Source organism: Oncorhynchus keta, chromosome 32 (genome assembly GCF_023373465.1).
Source record: "Oncorhynchus keta strain PuntledgeMale-10-30-2019 chromosome 32, Oket_V2, whole genome shotgun sequence".
Taxonomy (NCBI): domain Eukaryota; kingdom Metazoa; phylum Chordata; class Actinopteri; order Salmoniformes; family Salmonidae; genus Oncorhynchus; species Oncorhynchus keta.
Window position 1 is genome coordinate 11,534,194 of NC_068452.1, and position 21,318 is coordinate 11,555,511.

The following is a 21,318-nucleotide window of genomic DNA, read 5'->3' on the forward strand; positions in this document are numbered from 1 at the left end:
TATGCATCTACATGATGTATTGTTTCACCATGTAGGAGCAGTATAGACCAAGTCTGTTCATTATATACATCTACATGATGTATTGTTACTACATGTAGGAGCAGTATAGACCTAGTCTGTTCGTTATATACATCTACATGATGTATGTATTGTTACACCATGTAGGAGCAGTATAGACCTAGTCTGTTCATTATATACATCTACATGATGTATTGTTACACCATGTAGGAGAAGTATAGACCGACAGTAGCTGGCTACTTATTTAGAATGACTGAATGAAACTACCTTACATGTGCTGTAGTAGACATTTTTTATTCGCACTAATCAATCAACACATTCCTGTCTTTGTATGTCTCAATATAATAGTATTATTTAATTAAATCCATTTAAAATAATCTTTATCTGAAAATAAAATATGATCCTCAACTGCGTTTCCCCTCCAGTCAGCAGACGGCGATGTGCGTCTTTCAGGCGATGCTGCCAGCGTTACGTATAATCTAGTGGACGGTTCTTCGGAAACAGCTCGTCAACAACCTCGGTAGCTTGATAGCCAACATAGCCGAAAGATTCAAGCTATTTATACGCTTTCGGTGTATATTAGCTACTGTGTTTTAGACACAGTTCTGTCGTATCTACTTGTTAACCTATTTAATTTAATATTAACTTTACATTATTTTGTATTAGTCAGCTATAGTAGCTGGCTGGTTAAGTTAGCATTAGCCTAGTCGCTAATGATATCTAGCTAGCTAACATCCCCGAACATGAGCTCCCTAAACATCTCCCCTCCTGTTAAAGAAGAGGAGGTCTGCTGGACGGAGAAAGAAGCTCTGGGGCTGAACATTGTCGTGAAAGAGGAGAAGGAAGAAGAGGATGTCACAGTAAAACAAGAAGAAGAGGGTGAGGCTGTTACTGTGAAAAAAGAAGAGAAAGACGTTACAGTGAAAGAAGAGGAAGAGAAAGAGGAGGATGTCGTTTTTGGAGTGAAGATGGAAGGGGAGATTACTGTCACATTGAAAGATGAAGAGGTGGAGATAGGAGATCTGATTAACACCAGTAAGTTCCGCCTTAAATGTGTTATTAACGTTGGACATCTGGAGGTGGCCTGTCAATACCTCTTCAACGGAGGGCTCTAGGATGATGACTGATATGTCTAGAATCAGACGACGTAGAGAACAAGCTACCCCTTGTTTTCTCCGTCCCGTTTCCAAAAAGTGACTTAACATATATATTTGAGAAGGGTCTATCTGCTGGTCGCAGACTGGGGAGCACGGCATGTAGTGATTTTCATGTAGTGATGATTTACTACACACCGAGCCCCCCAATAGTGCCATGTGAGAGTTGGGTTGGCTACACCAAAGATTATGGATATACTGACAAGATGTCTCTCTGCCCTAAAAAGGGGAGTCGTTGTCCACAAAGCGGCCATGCGGGTTGTCTAGATCCCACATATCCTTTCTTTGGATTGGTGGTTACATCTTATTATTGTAATATATTGTTTATATTCTACGAGGGTTGTTGACGTCAACCGCCTGTATTCAATGGAGAGAGATGCTACGTTACTATCATGAATATGCATAGCGATCTGATGACAACTCCTATAGTGTTTTTATCAGAGTTGTCGGTATGTCACGTGTCCACATAACAACTTAATCATTATGAAACTTCTGTTAGATCAAGTAAACCTCACGTAGCAAATGAGCCATTAATTTTGTTTTTGGCCAAATTCGACACTTTACACATTGGGTTGACAATTTTTTCCACTTGGATATAACCAACTGTAACCTACTGGCATGACCTAGAGATAAAACCTACTGTACCCTACTGGCATGACCTAGAGAGATACAACCTACTGTAGCCTACTGGCATGACTAGCGAGATACAACCTACTGTAGCCTACTGGCTTGACCTAGAAAGCTAAAGTTGTAAAATTCCTGTATTTTAAAATAATATTTGACATAATATTGATCATTTGTATCTTCCTATCCACATGTGGGATCCCTCTCCTTTGTTATCCTCTCTACACCAATAACATAACTACTGTACAATAACATAACTACTACAATAACATAACTACCAATAACTACTGTGGGACTCCCAATCACAGCTGGATGTGATACTGCCTGGATTCGAACCAGGGACTGTAGTGACACCTCTTCCACTAAGATGCAGTGGCTTAGACCGCTGCTTCCGCGTGTGTGTTAACTATTAGAATGCTGTACTAGAATGCTTAAAGGGCAGCAACAATTTTAAATATCTGTTTCGTTTTTTGGGGCAAGGAAGATATTAGCCAATAATGTAATATCGGTGCATCCCTTTATTCTAAAATTGATTCTATTATTTTTAAAAATCCTCATCAATCTACACACAATACCCCATAATGCCATCACAATACCACATAATGCCGTCACAATACCCTATAATGCCGTCACAATTCCCCATAATGCCAAAGCAAACACGGGTTTAGATTTTTTGCAAATGTATTAAAACTATTCCCCAGGATAACTAGTCTGAGTAATGTTAGATCCCAGGATAACTAGAGTAATGTAAGTTTCAGATAGTTTAACCCATAAGAAGGTTTAAATAACATGAAGGGCTTCCTCAGTGTAGTACTGTAGAAACACCTCCAACATGAAGGGCTTCCCCAGTATAGTACTGTAGAAACACCCTCCAACATGAAGGGCTTCCCCAGTATAGTACTGTAGAAACACCCTCCAACATGAAGGGCTTCCCCAGTATAGTACTGTAGAAACACCCTCCAACATGAAGGGCTTCCCCAGTATAGTACTGTAGAAACACCAACATAAAGGACTTCCCCAGTATAGTACTGTTTTAAGGTTATACCAAGGATAATTAGGCTTTCTGATTTTGAATTGTAAGACTCCTTGAAGTATCAAACAAAAATATTCAAAATGTATGTCAAATTATTAGGCCATACTGCTATAACCCATAGGAACACATTGGATAACATTCACAACATGGAACAACAGTAACCATAGTAACATTGTTTCTCCCAAAAAATCTAAAGGAAGTTTGTTCTGAAGTGTCTGGTTTCCTCATTAGCAGGGAGGAGTTTCTACAACCAGATATACAACATCCATAACTAGTGGTTTCCTCATTACCCGATATACTACATCCATAACTATCGGGTTCCTCATTAGCAGATATACTACATCCATAACTATCGGGTTCCTCATTAGCAGATATACTACATCATAACTAGTGGTTTCCTCATTACCAGATATACTCCATCCATAACTAGTGGTTTCCTCATTACCAGATATACTCAGTGGCGTGCCTGGGGCCTGGGCCTTCAGTGAGGTCCTACACAGTCCCACCTGCGTTCTGCGTTCTGTTCATCCAGAACGCCGCAGCCCGTCTGGTGTTCAACCTTCCCAAGTTCTCTCACGTCACCCCGCTCCTCCGCTCTCTCCACTGGCTTCCAGTTGAAGCTCGCATCCGCTACAAGACCATGGTGCTTGCCTACGGAGCTGTGAGGGGAACGGCACCTCAGTACCTCCAGGCTCTGATCAGGCCCTACACCCAAACAAGGGCACTGCGTTCATCCACCTCTGGCCTGCTCGCCTCCCTACCACTGAGGAAGTACAGTTCCCGCCCAGCCCAGTCAAAACTGTTCGCTGCTCTGGCTCCCCAATGGTGGAACACACTCCCTCACGACGCCAGGACAGCGGAGTCAATCACCACCTTCCGGAGACACCTGAAACCCCACCTCTTTAAGGAATACCTAGGATAGGATAAAGTCATCCTTCTCACCCCCCCTTAAAAGATTTATATGCACTATTGTAAAGTGGCTGTTCCACTGGATGTCATAAGGTGAATGCACCAATTTGTAAGTCGCTCTGGATAAGAGCGTCTGCTAAATGACTTAAATGTAATGTAAATGTAATGTAAATGAATTAATCCACCTCTTATTACCATCATTATGATGCCATGGCTCTAGACACTATACATTTAGACAGAAACGCAGTATAACCAGGCGTTGCGTCACCTTGAAATTGACATTTTTATTCAGAGAATTGCAGGGGAAGAGTACAATACAATACAGTACAGTTCAACTAATAGGCAAGAACATAGTCGAGTGCAACAGAGTTATATTAATATTCTTCTTCAATCCATTTCTGGTCCACAAACTTTGAGTTTTAAATCCCCCCCGAAAAAATACAGTTCCTGTTTACCCAAAAACATGACACAATCAATGAGTCTTTTCAATATTTCCCTATTTTTCTTCACCTTTTCATTGTGCAGCTCCGTTGCCCTAAGCGCTTGTTCGTTGAGCTGTAGATCCACTCGGGTGTCCCCAAAAGTTTTCAAAAGCACCATTGCTTGTAAGTGGCCAGACGTACTTTGGTGTCTCGTTGCTGCCTTGGTTAGACAACTCAAGTTTGGAAAGCCAGTGTGGCTCCAAACACCAAATCGATCACTTGCATTCCCAGCAATACAGTTTGCAGTGCTTCTCGGAGCCTGTGAGCCATTGATAGCGCTCGTAGTTGGAACTTTGAAAGTGGCGAACAAACCCCTTTCCCGCCTGTGACAGGCTTTGTAGCGTCGACGTCGGGCGACCTCTCCTGACAATGTCTAACTTTTCTTGAAAAGTTTGTCTTGAGAATGGCGTTATAATTATATCCTCGACCAAATCCATATCTTCTCCTCCTTCCGCCATTGTGGGTTGAAAAAACAGCTTAGTAGTATGCGTATTAATTTGTTTATCTAATTCAGTTTCCTAGTTCTGAGGTTCTGCATAGACCTGCCCATAGGACCTGCCTCTCAATATTGGTAATCCAAACAAAAGAAGTGCACGCACTATGCCTGCTAGCTGGCTCCTGTGTAACACTGGCGCCCGCACTGTTGATTCTGAAGGCCTGAGGGCAGATTTTAGACCCCTGGCAACACATGATGGCTGAATATGATTGGATAAAAGATCTAACATAAAGACCAGCCCTCCAAATCTCAACCTGGGGCTGGAAGCAGTGCAACCGAGAGGAAAGCTATGAAATGAAGAGTATAACTCTTACTCTGGGGAATAATTTAATACATATTTGTGGGAAAATATATAAAAAATATATATATATATATTCTGATGATGTTTAGGCCAGCAGAGAAAGCCTTGCTGGCCCTGATGGTCCACCACTGGATATACTACATCCATAACTAGTGGTTTCCTCATTAGCAGATATACTACATCCATAACTAGTGGTTTCCTCATTAGCAGATATACTACATCCATAACTAGTGGTTTCCTCATTAGCAGATATACTACATCCATAACTAGTGGTTTCCTCATTACCAGATATACTCCATCCATAACTAGTGGTTTCCTCATTACCAGATATACTACATCCATAACTAGTGGTTTCCTCATTAGCAGATATACTACATCCATAACTAGTGGTTTCCTCATTACCAGATATACTACATCCATAACTAGTGGTTTCCTCATTAGCAGATATACTACATCCATAACTAGTGGTTTCCTCATTACCAGATATACTCCATCCATAACTAGTGGTTTCCTCATTACCAGATATACCACATCCATAACTAGTGGTTTCCTCATTACCAGATATACTACATCCATAACTAGCGGTTTCCTCATTACCAGATATACTACATCCATAACCAGCGGTTTCCTCATTACCAGATATACTACATCCATAACTAGTGGTTTCGTCATTAGCAGGGAGGAGTTTCTGCAACCAAATTGCGTGTGCTTCACCCTCATGCCGCAATTTTAGCAAACACAGAAAGGGGCCTGTATTGGCGACCAAAAGTCGTCTGGCACATTGCTTAGGGTTTCAACAACTTTAATAACTTTATTTTTAGCCTTCTATCATAGATGTTACTACTAATGTGAAAATAAGACGAAATATGACTATTGTTGCTAGTTTTAAGATAATTGTCAAGTCATTTTAACCTTAATTATATGTCAATTGTTGTACAACGTCGTGGCTACGCTGTTGGCATCACCTTTTACAGTGGATTTCCACTGTTGTGGGCCTTTAACCATCTGTCTGACTTTTTGTTCACACAGGAGAGAGACGGGACTACCGTGGGTCATCTGGGAAGCCTCAACAACCTCATGATGCTGACGAGGCAGAGAAGAGTCTCTACAGATCAGAACACGTCAAGAAACAGCAGCAGAGATCCACAGGGAAGGGAACTCACTGCTGCTCTGACTGTGGGAAGAGATTCACCTCATCAGGCATTAAAATTCATCAGAGAATCCACACAGGAGAGAAACCTTACGGCTGTGATCAATGTGGGAAGAGTTTTGTTCAATACAGCCATCTGAAGATACACCAGAGAACACACACAGGAGAGAAATCTTATAGCTGTACTCAATGTGGTAAGAGTTTTAGTCATTCAACCAGCCTGATACCACACCAGAGAACACACACAGGAGATAATCCTTATAGCTGTGATGAATGTGGGAAGATTTTTACTACATCTAGAAATCTGACTCTACACCAGAGCATACACACAAGAGAGAAATCTTTTAGCTGTACTCAATGTGGGAAGAGTTTTCTTCAATATAGCCATCTGAAAATACACCAGAGAACACACACAGGAGAGAAACCTTTTAGCTGTACTGAATGTGGGAAGAGTTTTAGTCATTCAACCAGCCTGATATCACACCAGAGAACACACACAGGAGAAAAACCTTATAGCTGTGATCAATGTGGGAAGAGATTTACTCAGCTAAGCATCCTGATATCACACCAGAGAACACACACAGGCGAGAGACCTTATAGCTGTTCTCAATGTGGGAAGAGTTTTACTCAGCTAAGCAACCTGATTTCACACCAGAGAACACACACAGGAGAGAAACCTTTTAGCTGTGATGAATGTGGGAAGATTTTTACTACATATAGAAATCTGACTCGACACCAGAGAATACACACAGGAGAAAAACCTTTTAGCTGTACTCACTGTGGGAAGAGTTTTACTCAGCAAAGCAACCTGATATCACACCAGAGAACACACACAGGAGAGAAACCCTATAGCTGTGATCAATGTGGGAAGAGTTTTACTCAGCTAAGCAACCTGATATCACACCAGAGAACACACACAGGAGAGAAACCCTATAGCTGTGGTCAATGTGGGAAGAGTTTTGCTACATCTGGGCAGCTGACTATACACCAGAGAACACACACAGGAGAGACATCCTGTAGCTGAAATACATGTGGGAAGAGTTTTACTCAGTCCAACAGCCTGGTACAACACCAGAGAACACACACAGGAGAAACCTCTTAGCTTTGACCAGAGATAATCTGATAAAAGATTTCAGATCAAATATCAGAAAGTACATACAGGATGGAGTTGTTTCATGATATCAATGAATTACTGTCAATGTTTTAACATTGTACTAGGAGTATTTTAATCATGTCACAATGTAGAAGCCTAAATGTTTGCCCCCTTATCAATTGATATCAACATGATATGGATATTAGCGTTCGGGGGAAAAATCCAGGCTCTGAATTGAAAGTTGTGTTGAGTTGTGTTACACTTACCACGTTGGTGACCCACTGCAGTTTATAAGGAGCTTGTTTAAAAAATACAAATAACATGATTATTGTGGCAGATGTTTGTGTATATAGCACATGTTATGTTTAGGTTTTCAATTTATCCCAAACTGTTTCTGCATATTGGTTATTGATTTGGACACATTAACACTGTTTTGACATCGGGCTTTCCCACCGAGCAAAATGTAAATTGAAAAGACGTTCAAAAGAAGACTATGCCCGACGTCCAATATACGTTCGGTTGAAAATATGTATTTTGGGGTAATTTCTTTCAATGACTTGAAAATAACTTAATTTCAACTAACTTGCAGGTATCCTAGTGGTTAGAGCGTTGGGCCGTCATTGTAAGCCAGAATTTGTTCTTAACTGACTTATTTACAATGACGGCCTACCAGGGAGCAGTGGGTTAACTGCCTTGTTTAGGTGCAGAATGACAGATTTTTACCTTGTCAGCTTGGGATCCAGTCCAGCAACCTTTCGGTTCCTGTTAAATGAAGGTTGAAATAAATAAATAAATACACATGGACACAGTATAATAAATTGGTCTATAATCAATTTTATTAACCATCTTTCATCACTCCAGTATTTCTTGACAACATTCAATTGCTAATTGTCTTTATTCCACTACTGAAGACGCATGTCTCAAATCAACTCATATTTCAAACATTCAGCCTGACAAAAGATACATGTTTTATTATTCAATGCCTGACAATTAAGTGAATTATTGCCAATACATATTAACAAAGGGGTGTACATTTGATCACATTTTATTGTGACTGCACGTTTTTCTGTATTGGAGATGGGTTTTGTTTGGACTAGAAGCTAGTGAGTTTTAGGAAGATGAGAGTTCTAGAAGCTAGTGAGTTTTTAGGAAGATGAGACTTCTAGAAGCTAGTGAGTTTTAGGATTCTATAGAAAGAAAAATGAGAAAATGGTATATTATTATTTAGAAATGTTTTTTTTCTTCTTGTTTTTAATTGTTGACAGCCATTAGACGGCGTGTTTATATTGGTGAATGTGAAGCATTGTAGTTGATTATAATGTGAAATGGAAGTTTTTGGTGGTAAGCAAACTTGTCCAACAAAAATATAGGATATATTTGTTGTCTTAAGGCGGAAGGTGTTACAGGCTTTGGTTTTCCCATTTATGTTTTGAGGTTGGACTTTAGCATGTAGGACGAACTCATTGGTGCCACCTCGTTCGTCAGTATGTGTTTCACCTGTGCTGGCTTGTCCATCTCGTTAGTGGGAAGGTGTTTCACCTGAGCTGGTCCAGGTTCTATTTAAGATTGTCTGGCCCAGTACTCAAGTTGTCTTGATAGATGTGGAGAGTCAACACCTTTAGTTGCTCCACCGTTTCCTATTAAAGATGTTTTCATTTCAGGTTGAAGCTTCTTTCTGAAGAGAGCTTATTTTTTAAAATGAATCAATACAAGCAAACAAGATCGTTTCCGGGGATTGGTATGGCAAATACCTTACGATTTGCCTGGACTGAAAAGGAGATGGAGCCGTGGAGTAGAGAGACATTTGGAAGGACCATTTTGATGGGATGCCTCAGGATAGAGGTGAAGGAAGTGCTCTGCCATCAAGGGAACCCGAATGAGAATTTAATAATTTTTCCTCCCGGTTCCTCCCGGTTTGCCTCAGCCCCTTGCATTTTAGTGGATGACTCCAGTGAGGGGTCGGTGGGCTGTTTGCTAGAGGGATCCCAACTCCTGTTTGAGGAGATGGGGTCCCCTACATGCAGCCCCGAGGCAAACAGGGAGGGGGGGATGGTGGGTGGGGAGGGAGGGAGGATCCAACACACTGCCTGGGTCATGGGTTGGGATGGAGGACGGGGGGGCGTCAGGAGTGGAGAGGACGTCCCCGCCTTTGGAGATGGACCAGGGGAGCATCGGGTGAGTCTCCTGGTTTTTTCTTTGGTTTTTGGGGTTTATTTGTTGAAAAAATGTAATGAATAGTTCTGTTTCTTTTTTTAGTCTAAATGTTAGGGGGTTAAGGGATAATGTTAAAAGGAGGGCGGTTTTTTGTTATTTAGAGGGTGTGGGGTTTGATTTCTGTTTTTTTACAGGAGGTTCACCTGAGGGATGGTGGGGATGTGGGATAAGGGGGAATCTTTTGGGGGCATAGGAGGGGTGCACTCAACAGGAGTAGGGATTCTGTGTGGGAACAGAGAGGTTAAGGTAGAGAGCACTTTTGTTATAATGCAGGGTAGAGTATTGGGGATAGATGTCAAGTATAGAGAAGCTAGATATAGGTTAATTGGGGTGTATGGGCCACAGGTGGCGGCAGACAGGAGGGAGATGGTGGACTGTCTGAGGCCCCTGTGTGTTACAAACAGGCACTTGGTGATAGGAGGGGATTTTAATATAGATTTAGGGGTAGGTGGTGATAGCAGTGCAGGCGCCATCACTGGGCTAATGGCTTGCCATGGTCTGGTTGATGGTGGCCTGCACACTACTCCGGCAATGGTCGGTCCTACATGGCGCAACTCCAGGAGGGTTGCGCGGAGGCTGGACTACATTTTTGTATCCAGGTCTTTGGGTCAGTTGTCTGGGCGGCTGGTGCCTGTTTTCGTTTCGTTGACGCATTTTTTTTTTCTTTCGGAGGCTTGATGGCCTCCGGTCCATGTGCGAGGGGGTGTTAGAGTGGTGGGATTTAGTTAAGGTGAGGATTAGGGCTTTTATAATAGGATATTGTAGAAGGAAAAAAGGGAGGAAAGGAGGGAGGTGGATCGTATCCAAAGGTTAATTGAACTCGAGTACGAGGCAGGCAACCTCGGCGGGTCGATTGACTGGGAGAGATCCGCAACCCTAAAGGCGCAGCTCAGGGAGCTGCAGGAGCAGAAGGCTTGAGCTTTCCTGGAGCGTGCGCATAGTGGCTTTCTAGAACATAATGAGAAAATGGTAGTATAGTAAGTAAACCAGAGGAAATGGTCAGGGTGACAACTGATCATTTCCAATGTTTATTTAAGGAAAGGGAAATAGATGTAGAGCAGGGAAACGTGTTTTTAGAACACTTGTCCCGGCAGTTGCCAGAGGACATTAGAGACGTGATGGAGGCCCAGATCTCACTAGAAGAGGTTGAGAGCGCTCTTAGGAGGATGGGAAAAGGGAAGGTGCCTGGGATGGATGGGCTGCCGGCTGAGTTTTACCTCAAGTTTTGTGGTATACTTGGACCAGTGGTTCTCGAAGTCTTGAAGGCCATCCTTGAGACGGGGGTCCTGGGGGGATCAATGGCTGTTGGTGTGCTGTCACTTCTTTATAAGAAGGGGGAAGCAACTGACCTTAGCAACTGGCGGCCATTGACCATGCTGTGCGTAGATTACAAGATTCTTGCAAAGGTTTTAGCAGACCGGTTGCGCACAGCCCTTCCCTACGTCGTCCACGAGGATCAGACGTGCGGGGTAGAGGGCCGCTCTATAAGATGGAGCCTACAGTTGATCAGGGATTACATCGCTTGGGTTGAAGATAGACTGCTGCCTTTAATGGTAGCAGCGCTAGATCAGGCGAAAGCTTTTGATCGCGTGAATAGATCTTTTCTATTCAGGGTGTTAGGTAGATTAGGATTTGGGGAGAAGTTTATAGGATGGATTCGTACATTATATGTCGGAGCGGGGTGTTGAGTTAGTGTAAATAGTCACTTAGGTGATTTTTTTTGACCTCTCGTCTGGGGTCAAGCAGGGATGCCCACTCTCGGCTCTCCTCTTCGTTCTGTACATGGAGCCTCTGGGGGCTGCCATTAGGGCAGACACAGGGGTGGAAGGCTTGTTGATCCCTGGAAGTGGTGGGCTGCGTGTTAAGATGACGCAGTACGCCGACGACACTTCCTTGCTGTTGTGCAAGGACTCGTGCCTGACAAGGTCCCTTGCCATCTTTGGGGATTTCACCCGAGCGTCGGGAGCAGTTCTGAACCATGCAAAGTCTTCCGTCAAGTTTTTCGGAAGATGGAGCGGTAGAACGGATGTGCCTGGGGGGTTATCTCTCTGTGAAGGGGCCCTGAGGATTCTCTGGGTCCATTTTGAGACCTCAGGCTCAGCGACGCTAAACTGGAACATGCGTATCGCAGTGGTACAGAGGAAGCTAGCAATGTGGAAGGCTAGGTATTTGTCTTTTATGGGCAAAGTCCTGGTCCTAAAGGTGGATGTGTTGCCGTGTCTTTTGTATTTGGCATACATCTACCCATTGCCGGCTTGTCTGAGGAGGACTCTAGTGAGGCTTGTGTTTCAGTTTATGTGGAGTGGCAGGTGCGAGTGGGTCGCCAGGGCACGCATGATCTGTCCCATCGGGGAGGGAGGTAGGGGGGTACCACATTTCCCCCTCAAGCTGGACTCAATTTTTGTTTCTTTCTTGTTAGCGGAGCTTGCTCAGCCAGTGATACACCCGTCCGGTTACCTCCTGCGGGTGTTCTTCTCGTACCAGGCGAGAAGCGTAATGGTGTGGTCTAACGCGGGTCCTCGGGTGGAACAGCTGCCGTGGCACTTTGGCCATGCGGCAAAGTGGCTGCGTGCGCACCCCGAGGTTGAAGTTGCCCGAGTAGGTTTAGATCACAGGCACCTGTACGAAGAGGTCAGGCAGGCAGGGAGTCCTGCGCCTGTAGCGGGCATCTCGTCAGTGGTCTGGGAGGGAGTGCAGGCGCGGGGCCTGGACAACAGGCTCAAGGACCTGAATTGGTTGGGCCTCCATAAGTGCCTGCCGGTACTTTCCATCTTGTACCGGTATAGTGTGGTGCGATCCCCCACCTGTCCAAGATCTGCTTGTGGCAGGGAGGAGACTGTGCGCCATGCCTTCTGGGACTGTGCCTGTGCTGGACTAGTATGGGCTAGGGCACGGGTGATGCTCGGTGTGGTTAGGCGGGATTTTGTTTTGACATGGGCTAGGCTAGAGAGAGGCGTAGTGAGAGCAAAGGGAACGGATAGGGACAGGTTTCTGCTCTGGCTTCCCATGAGTCTCTTTAAAAAGGGACTATGGGAAGCCAGGCAGAATTTAGTCAAGACAGGGAGAGATTGGGCGGTGGAAGGGATGGTGAGAAGGGTGGAAGGTGATTTGAGGGGGAGGATGAAGAGGGAGGAGAGGAAGTGGGGGAAGCATGCGGCACGGGAGAGGTGGAAGGGGGTTTAGGGCTGGGAGTGTTAGAGTGAGTTTGGTAAGGGGATAGATTAGGGAAGGGGAGATAGGGAAAGGGTTAGGTATGACGGGGAGGGACGATGTTCCCCTGAGGTTTGTTTTTGTTTGATGTTTTTGTAAATAGAATTAATTAAGAATGAATGAGAATTATGATTTTGTAATAGTATGAATGGTATTGATTGTAATAAATTATTTTAACCACCTTTTTGGCTTGCTTCCTGTCTTTAAGTTGTGTGGGTTTTTCTTTTCCTGTTTCCATTGGGTTGCATCCATGTCTTAAATGTCCTGTATAAATAAAGCTTGATTTGAACCCAATGACAGACCAATCAACAGACTCTTGGCCCATCTTAGTATGAAAAACAATTTCAATCTCACTTTTCAAGCCTGTTGAAGGAGTGGTAAGCACTACCAGGGGCTTGAGGTGATCTCCCACAGCTCTGCTTATGTCATGTTCTGTGGCCTTGCCGTTCCATTTATTGACTGCCCCTGCAACACAGAAACACATTTAGTCATATTAAACACTCAAGTAATGGATATGGAGCATCTACGGCCTCAGTTACACCTGGCACCTAAATGTGACTTCTGTTATCTGATCACTCCAAGCTGCATTAGTTTCAGATCTACCAGGATGGGCCTTTGACATAGTCTGGATGCAGTCAGGCCACTGAATATGCATAAGCAATGTAAAGAGTAGTGGGGAAAAGTACATTTTACACAAATGACCTTCACAATAGCAAAGAACAAATGAGCGTGCCTGAGAGGAAATGTACTTTCATACAGCCAAAAGGGGTGGGAAATTACACCAATATTTGTGGACAATTTGTACTCATGTAAATAAACAGAGATGGAACATATTCCCTTTTTCTGACGTGATGAACTGCTAAGGGGACATAAATATTTACCATCTAAACCATGTGTGACCTCTCACCTTGTATGAGCTTCAGTACAGTACCGTTACCTAGCTAGATAACGTTATGTCATATTGAGGCACAACTTGGTTTGGATTATTTCCCTCAACTATATTCTTTCCCATATATTGTACAACAGTTAAAAATGTAAGTTTGGGTTGATGTTTGGCTCTGAATATGTATCGAAATAATGTGTATAATAATATAACATACTAATGAATAACGAAGACAATTCTGGTTTGTAGTAGGATGTCCCTTGGGGGTATCCGTACCTATATAGGACATGCGAGGGTTAGGTTAATAAACTAGGCTGGAGCTAGAACCTTGTTCTCGCGCGTCCTTATTTTAGATCATACTACATGGTGTCAGAAGTGGTTTTAAAATTCACATAAACGTGAAGGGCGTCCCAAGTAAATCATACTTTCAGGCTGTTTCAAATCAGGGAGGGCACCGTGCTGGAGATAAATCAGCGCATATAATTATTTTGCTAACTAAGTTACTGCTAAGCAACATGTTGCAAGAAGGAAGACGCTGGCGGGATTTCAGGGTTTGCGTCTCCAAGTTAAACGGGCTCTGGCGCAAACACTGACAGGCCAGTGGCTAGTGCAGACGGAATTCGCATTAGTCCCCTGGATAATTTTGTTTGTATGGACTTTCAAAGCTGGCCGAACTGGATCAGGCGCTTTGAAAGGTACAGGGTAGCATCAGGCTTCAACGTGAAGAATGAGGCGTTTAAAGTTAATACACTGATCTACTATGGGTGATGAAGCCGAGGATATATTAAATGCTTCACGGTTGACTGAGGAAGAGAAACTTAACTTAACGTTTAAAGACTGTTTAGGTTTAATATGCGCAAACAGGAGCAGGGTGAAACCACCAACAGTTTTATCACAGCTGTTCACAAACTAGCAGAACATTGTCAGTTTGGCGCGCTCAGGGAAGAGCTGATCCGAGATCGGATTGTAGTGGGAATAAGAAATATATAACTTTCTGAAAAGTTAGTTGGATTCCCAGCTTACCTTTTCCAAACAGTAAACCAGGTTAGGCAGAGTGAGACAGTAAAAAGACAGCAGACGAGGAAATAAATGCATTTTCATACCGAGTTTTAAAAAAACGGAGGGGAACACAGAACAGAGACGGAGGTGGAGAAAACAAAGACAGCACCAGTAGCTAGTTCAAGTGTTTGTCGCAAATGCAGGAAATCCCCTTTCCACAGATTGAAAGATTGCCCAGCAAAGGATGCAGGAAATGTCACAGGAGACGACACTTTTCAGCTGTCTGTCGATTAAAGCAAATGCATGAGGTCTCAGAGGAGGTACAGCAGGACAGCATCTTTCTGGGAGAAGTAAAGAGAAACAATGCTGGCTGGCATTCAGACATTAAACTCAATGGGGAGGTTGTGTCATCTAGACACTGGGGCAGCAGTGACAGCTATCCCAACTAGGCTGTATAGCTATAGCAGAGATGGCCCTTTGCTCTCTACAAACAACTGTACGGGCCCAGTAATACGATTTTACCAGTGGTAGGGCACTTGGTGATTGAACTGGAGAGTAAAGATAAAAGTGCCATCCAGCCTGTCTTCGTCATTGACTCTAGTTGGGGCTGCCAGCAATTGAAGTATTGCAACTCATTGAGAGAGTGAGCGAGCTGGTGGACCCAGGTGAGGTTTTCAAAAAGAAATTCCCAAAAGTGTTTTCTGGTCTAGGAAGGTAGAAGGTGACTATAAAATATGCCTGAAAGAGGATGCTGTCCCCTATGCCCTTACCACCCCCTGCCGGGTACCTATCCCTTTATTGGGCAGAGTAAAGGAAGAGTTGGAGAGGATGGAAGAAATTGGGGCGGTGTCTATAATAGAGAGTCCCACAGAGTGGAGTGCAGTTATGGTGGTGGTCCCAAAAGCCAAATAAGGATCTGTGTGGACATGACTAACTTGAATGAGGCACTCTGCAGAGAGAGACACATCTTACCATCAGTGGAGCAGTCACTGGCTCAGTTGGATGGCTCACAAGTCTTCATAAAGCTGGATGCCCGCTCAGATTTCTGGCAGATACCGCTGTAGAGTAGGGCACTCACAACGTTTAAAACACTGTTTGGCCGTTACTGTTTTAATGTTTTGCCATTTGGAATCGCTTCCGGTCCTGAGCATTTCCAAAGACGCATGTCCCAGCTGTTGGAGGGGCTGAGTGGCGTCATAGTCCACACGGACGATGTGCTCGTGTGCGGAAGGGACAGAGCAGAACATGATGTAAGGCTCACAGCAGTTCTGACCCGACTCCAGGAGACTGGCCTGACACTCAATGAAAAATGCACTTTTGCACAATCAGAGGTCTTGTTCTTGGGACACAAAATCAGTGCAGCTGGAATAGAGCCGGACTAAAGCCTTTCTCACTTTTGTAAGAATGAACTAGCTAACATTAACTAAGGATGGTGACCTGTCCGGATGAGATGTTATGTCCTAATGAGGCAGAACTAGGTTTGGATTATTTCCCTCAACTATATTCTTTCCCATATATTGTATATCGTTTCCATAAAGCCAACATGGCTTTACACTCATTAATGTAAGTTCCCAATCTAGAGCAGTTCTCACTTTTGTGAGAATGAACTAGCTAACGTTAACTAACTGTGTACGGTGACCTGTCCAGATGATTCAGTTCGTTGTAACATCTTGTCAATGGAGCCTGCTACATGATGCAATACTATTAACTCACAAGGGGTCATAACGTAACATGTACAACACTATCCCATTTTGGAAACGTTACATGGACAATACTATCCCATTTTGGAAACGTTACATGGACAATTACTATCCCATTTTGGAAACGTTACATGTACAATACCATCCCATTTTGGAAACGTTACATGTACAAAACTATCCCATTTTGGAAATGTTACATGTCCGCCCCCTTGTGGAGGGAAATGAATATCTTAGATGGAAGCTGTAGATGGGATTCAAATGCATAATGGTATTAATACAGTGTCTAGACTACCTCTTTTGTATAAATGCTCTTCAGAATCCAAACACAGTATTGCCACACAGAAAAATGTTACGTATAATCTTTCAATTCAGCCTGATAAAATATTGAACAATGTGTACAATGATATCTTGAAATGTGATATTAGGCCTGTATGGCAGTACTGTTACTTCATGGCAGTACTGTATTGGCTAGTGCTTTCTCCAATATGTTCTTCTATTTTGCATTAAATTGTATGTCGATGCCTTTTATCTTTCAATATTTATTTAAGATATATATATTTGTTTTAATGCTTGTAAGACTATTCTTTGACACATTTTCTCTTTCTTTGAAATTCTTATAGGACAGAACATGGACACAATGCAATTGGGATCAAGAAGAAGGTACAGACAGATATGTTGTAGGACAGCTGCATTTGAAGTGAACATTTAACCTAGATAGCAGTCAATACAAACTGAAATCTATTAGCATACAAATGTGTGCAAATGATCTTTTCAGATCTTCTCAGAAATTAATCAAGTCCATGGAATGGATATAGACAAAAAATATAATTCAAGGACTATCAGAGGTGAGGCAGGAGTGAGGGCATCATCCTGCTATTTTGACAGTCCCTGAAGGACAATACAGAAGAGGTACTTGCTCTTATTCCTTCCCTTTCTCTAATGTATTTTGTAATAAAATTAGCAAGTGTATAAGATCGTTGCTTTACTTTACTAAGACTGGAGACCACAGCAGCGATTCTGCTCTTGCCCTACCTCTTCAATGAGGAACCGAGTGGCCTTTATGTCCGTGACAAGGTATGCCTATGCACCAATCATCTGTTTCTTCATTAACATAGGTGTGCATGCTTATATAAAACTACAGCTGAACATTTGTTATGGTCTTTGTTAATTGTATGTGTATTAAACTTTTCTTACTTTTGTTGACACAGATTTCACCGCTCTTCAATCCTTTACTGCGGAAATCCATTTCACCATGAGAGTGAAATCCCGCTGGCCTTTGATGGGGAGAACATCCACGCCCTCGAGGACGTGCTGGATTTTTTTATTTTCCCTTAAATTTCTGAAAAACACATGTTCTTAAGTTACTGTGCTCTGGGGATGAGAGGGGTTAATGAAATAGCGGCCACAACAGACAGACCTGATATCGCCCATATTTCGATGTCACGTGCTGACTGGGTATGATCAAAGTTATTCTATTTAGCTTCACTTTGTAGTACATTTTTACACGATAATAAATGTTTCTGATGCCACATCGCCAGTTTTCAAAAGGAGTCGATGGTTTTTAGAGGCATGTCATAAGGTCGATGTTTTTTATATGGATGTCATAAGTTGAATGCACCAATTTGTAAGTCGCTCTGGATAAGAGCGTCTGCTAAATGACTTAAATGTAAATGTAAATGCAGTCGCTTTTTAGCTTTTTGTCTGAAAGTATTTTCTCAATTGCGATACCAATTCCAGTCAGCAGATGGCGATGTGCGTCTTTCAGGTGATTCTGTCACTGTGACGTATAATCTAGTGGACGGGACGCTTCTTCAACATCAACAGCTAGTCAGCCACCTTGGTTCTCTCTAATGTTTTGGAAAACATGTTTATTCAATAAATCTACCAACACCTCTCATACTGGGAAGAGAAATATAACATTTTCAGGCCTTACGGGCAGTTTTATTTCAAATGTAGTACCCGGATGGAGAAAATCCAATTAGCGTTTCATCCTTAGGGTAATTTAGGGTACCCTAAAGTGGACACACTCCCATCAGTTTCTGAGACAACTGCCCAGACTTTGTAGACTGTTTAATAATGCTTAAACCTCCATCTTTATCAAATGATCCATTAAAGATACCAACTCAAAACCTCGGTACGTCTACGAATGGGTGGTTTAAATTGTATCTAATTATATTCCCAGTATTACTTCATCAAATCAATAGTAATCGATTATACACATACAATTCATCATATTTTCATATATGCACAGAATCCATATAAAACGTAATAAATTCTCAGTTACTCACGACAACCATTCCATTTGCTTTTTCAAGGACTCTCCAAACATACTCACTGCAGAACAATAAATAAACTTTTGTTTCCCGAACAATGACCATGGGATCCTCAACCGTTCTCTAACATCCCAGAGACCACAACAAAATCAAGCTTCCCAGGAACTATAGATCTTCCGCTGCTTTCTAAAATATCATCCCGCTCATTATCCAAATTTCAATAATCTGATTAAGCATATTTCTATGTTACTATCCAAACATCAGATTAAGACTCATTTCCACAGTGACACAATGCTTTTCTCAAACATACCTAATCAATTAGTTGACTTTCAACCATTTTTTTTACCTGCAGGAATATTTCCACATTTCTATCTCGTTCCTAGGATAATGTAATCCTACATTTATATCTTTCAATACTTCTAAAATGGGGTCCAGGTTTCAAATAATTACAGGTGCACCTTACTATCTTATACTATGTCTTAACTGCAATCCCATAACCGGGATCAATATGACAACTACCAGTGAAAATAGAGGGCGCCAAATTCAAACCAAAGAACTCTCATAATTACAATTCCTAAAACATACATGTGTCTTAAATAATTTAAAAGGTAATCTTGTTGTTAATCCCACCAAAGTGTCCGATTTCAAGTAGGCTTTTCAGCGAAAGCACTACAAACGATTATGTTAGGTCTCCACCAAACCACAATAAGCACAGCCATTTTCCAGCAAAATATAGCATTCACAAAAAGCAGAATTAAAGATAAAAATGAATCACTAACCTTGAATTATCTGCAGTCAATATAAATGGCAATGCACTGTCTAAATGCAAAACACAAAACTTTTTGACTGCCCACCCTTGAGACAATCGGCAACCAGGTTGTTCTCACCACGGACATGTCTGATTTCAAGAGGAAACTCCTGCAATATCTGTAGTAACTTTTCACCTCACTGCGGAGCCTCTTTCTCTTTTCAGGGTTCACGAGATAGGCATGTTGTTGGATCGGGGCCCAGTCCCCAATGTCATGCTCTAGTACATTTGGGTTGGCACATCTGAGAATTAACCCTGATATTCTAAAAGCAGGGCAACAATGTCAATATAATTGTACAAAAAATTGTCAGTTGGTTGCATAAATAATTATCATTACTAAATGTTACATGAAATGTAAATATGAAATATTTAGTTGCATAGTCTTATTTTCAACAGCTTTTCCATTACATTTTGCTAAGTGGGATAGCCCCAATGTCAAAACACATTTTTAACGTGTCTAAATCAATAACCAATATGCAGAAACAGTTTGTGATATATTGAAAACCTAAACATAACATGTGCAATTTGCACACAAACATCTGCCACAATAATCATATTACTTGTATTTATTTTAAACAAGCTCCTTTATAAACTGCACAAGCACCAGAAACACTGTTGTTTTGACAAGTAGCAATAAATCGCTGATATCGATCAGGGGGGAAATCAGGTTGTACGTGCTGTTGAAACTAACACAACTATAAAAAACACATGGAAATGGGAGATATCATTTACCTCACTGGTTAGAGGACAACCTGCAGAAGACAGTCAGCTCCATTTTGGAGTGATGCATTTAAATTTAGGGGTCGCTAAACAAAGGAACGCAACACTTATTTGTCATCACTCATCGATATCAGGTGTGCTGAGAGGAGGGAGATGAGGTTGCACGTCCTGATAAAACTAACAGCTCAAAAACCACAAGAAATATGGGAATAATGTATACATCCCTGGTTAGAGGACAACTCTTTTTTGTTAGTCACTTTTTGTTAAATCTCATCAAATCAAATTTATTTATATAGCCCTTCGTACATCAGCTGTACAGAAACCCAGCCTAAAACCCCAAACAGCAAGCAATGCAGGTGTAGAAGCACGGTGGCTAGGAAAAACTTCCTAGAAAGGCCGAAACCTAGGAAGAAACCTAGAGAGGAACCAGGCTATGTGGGGTGGCCAGTCCTCTTCTGGCTGTGCCGGGTGGAGATTATAACAGAACATGGCCAAGATGTTCAAATGTTCATAAATGACCAGCATGGTCAAATAATAATAAGGCAGAACAGTTGGTACTGGAGCAGCAGCAAGGCTAGGTGGACTGGGGACAGCAAGGAGTCATCGTGTCAGGTAGTCCTGGGGCATGGTCCTAGGGCTCAGGTCCTCCGAGAGAGAGAAAGAAAGATAGAAAGAGAGAATTAGAGAGAGCACACTTAAATTCACACAGGACACCGAATAGGACAGGAGAAGTAATCCAGATATAACAAACTGACCCTAGCCCCCCGACACATAAACTACTGCAGCATAAATACTGGAGGCTGAGACACGAGGGGTCAGGAGACACTGTGGCCCCATCCAATTCAGAGCCTGGATTTTCCCCCTGAGGCTAATATCCATATCATGCTGAAATCCATAGAACAGGGAGCAAACATTTAGGTTCTGCATTGTGACATCATTAAAATACTCCTACTACAATGTTAAAACATTCTACATTGTGACATTAATTCATTGATATCATGAAACAACTCCATGTATACATTTTCTGATATTTGATAAGAGATCTTTTATCAGATTATCTCTGATCACAGCTATGAGGTTTCTCTCCTGTGTGTGTTCTCTGGTGCACTGTCAGATCTCTAGATTGACAAAAACTCTTCCCACTTTGACCACAGCTGTAAGATTTCTCTCCTGTGTGTATTCTCTTGTGCACTGTCAGAGAGCCAGATGTAGTAAAACTCTTCCCACATTGATCATAGCTATAAGGTTTCT

The 21,318-nt window shown here is 42.3% G+C and overlaps 2 protein-coding genes across 2 annotated transcripts in view; both read left to right on the top strand.

The window, feature by feature from the left end:
- Positions 1 to 8,194, top strand: part of LOC118365116 (gastrula zinc finger protein XlCGF17.1-like) — a 148,289-nt gene extending 140,095 nt beyond the window's left edge. Inside the window, exon 2 of the mRNA XM_052490221.1 lies at positions 6,047 to 8,194. Within this exon, the coding sequence (XP_052346181.1) occupies positions 6,047 to 7,191 (1,145 nt within the window). The 3' untranslated portion in view covers positions 7,192 to 8,194. The remainder of the gene's footprint in view (positions 1 to 6,046) is intronic.
- LOC127914382 (uncharacterized) overlaps positions 1 to 12,793 on the top strand; it is a 402,938-nt gene extending 390,145 nt beyond the window's left edge. Inside the window, exons 2-3 of the mRNA XM_052490166.1 lie at positions 11,784 to 12,561; positions 12,788 to 12,793. Of these exons, the coding sequence (XP_052346126.1) occupies positions 11,784 to 12,561; positions 12,788 to 12,793 (784 nt within the window). The remainder of the gene's footprint in view (positions 1 to 11,783; positions 12,562 to 12,787) is intronic.
- The last annotated feature ends 8,525 nt before the right edge of the window (positions 12,794 to 21,318 follow it).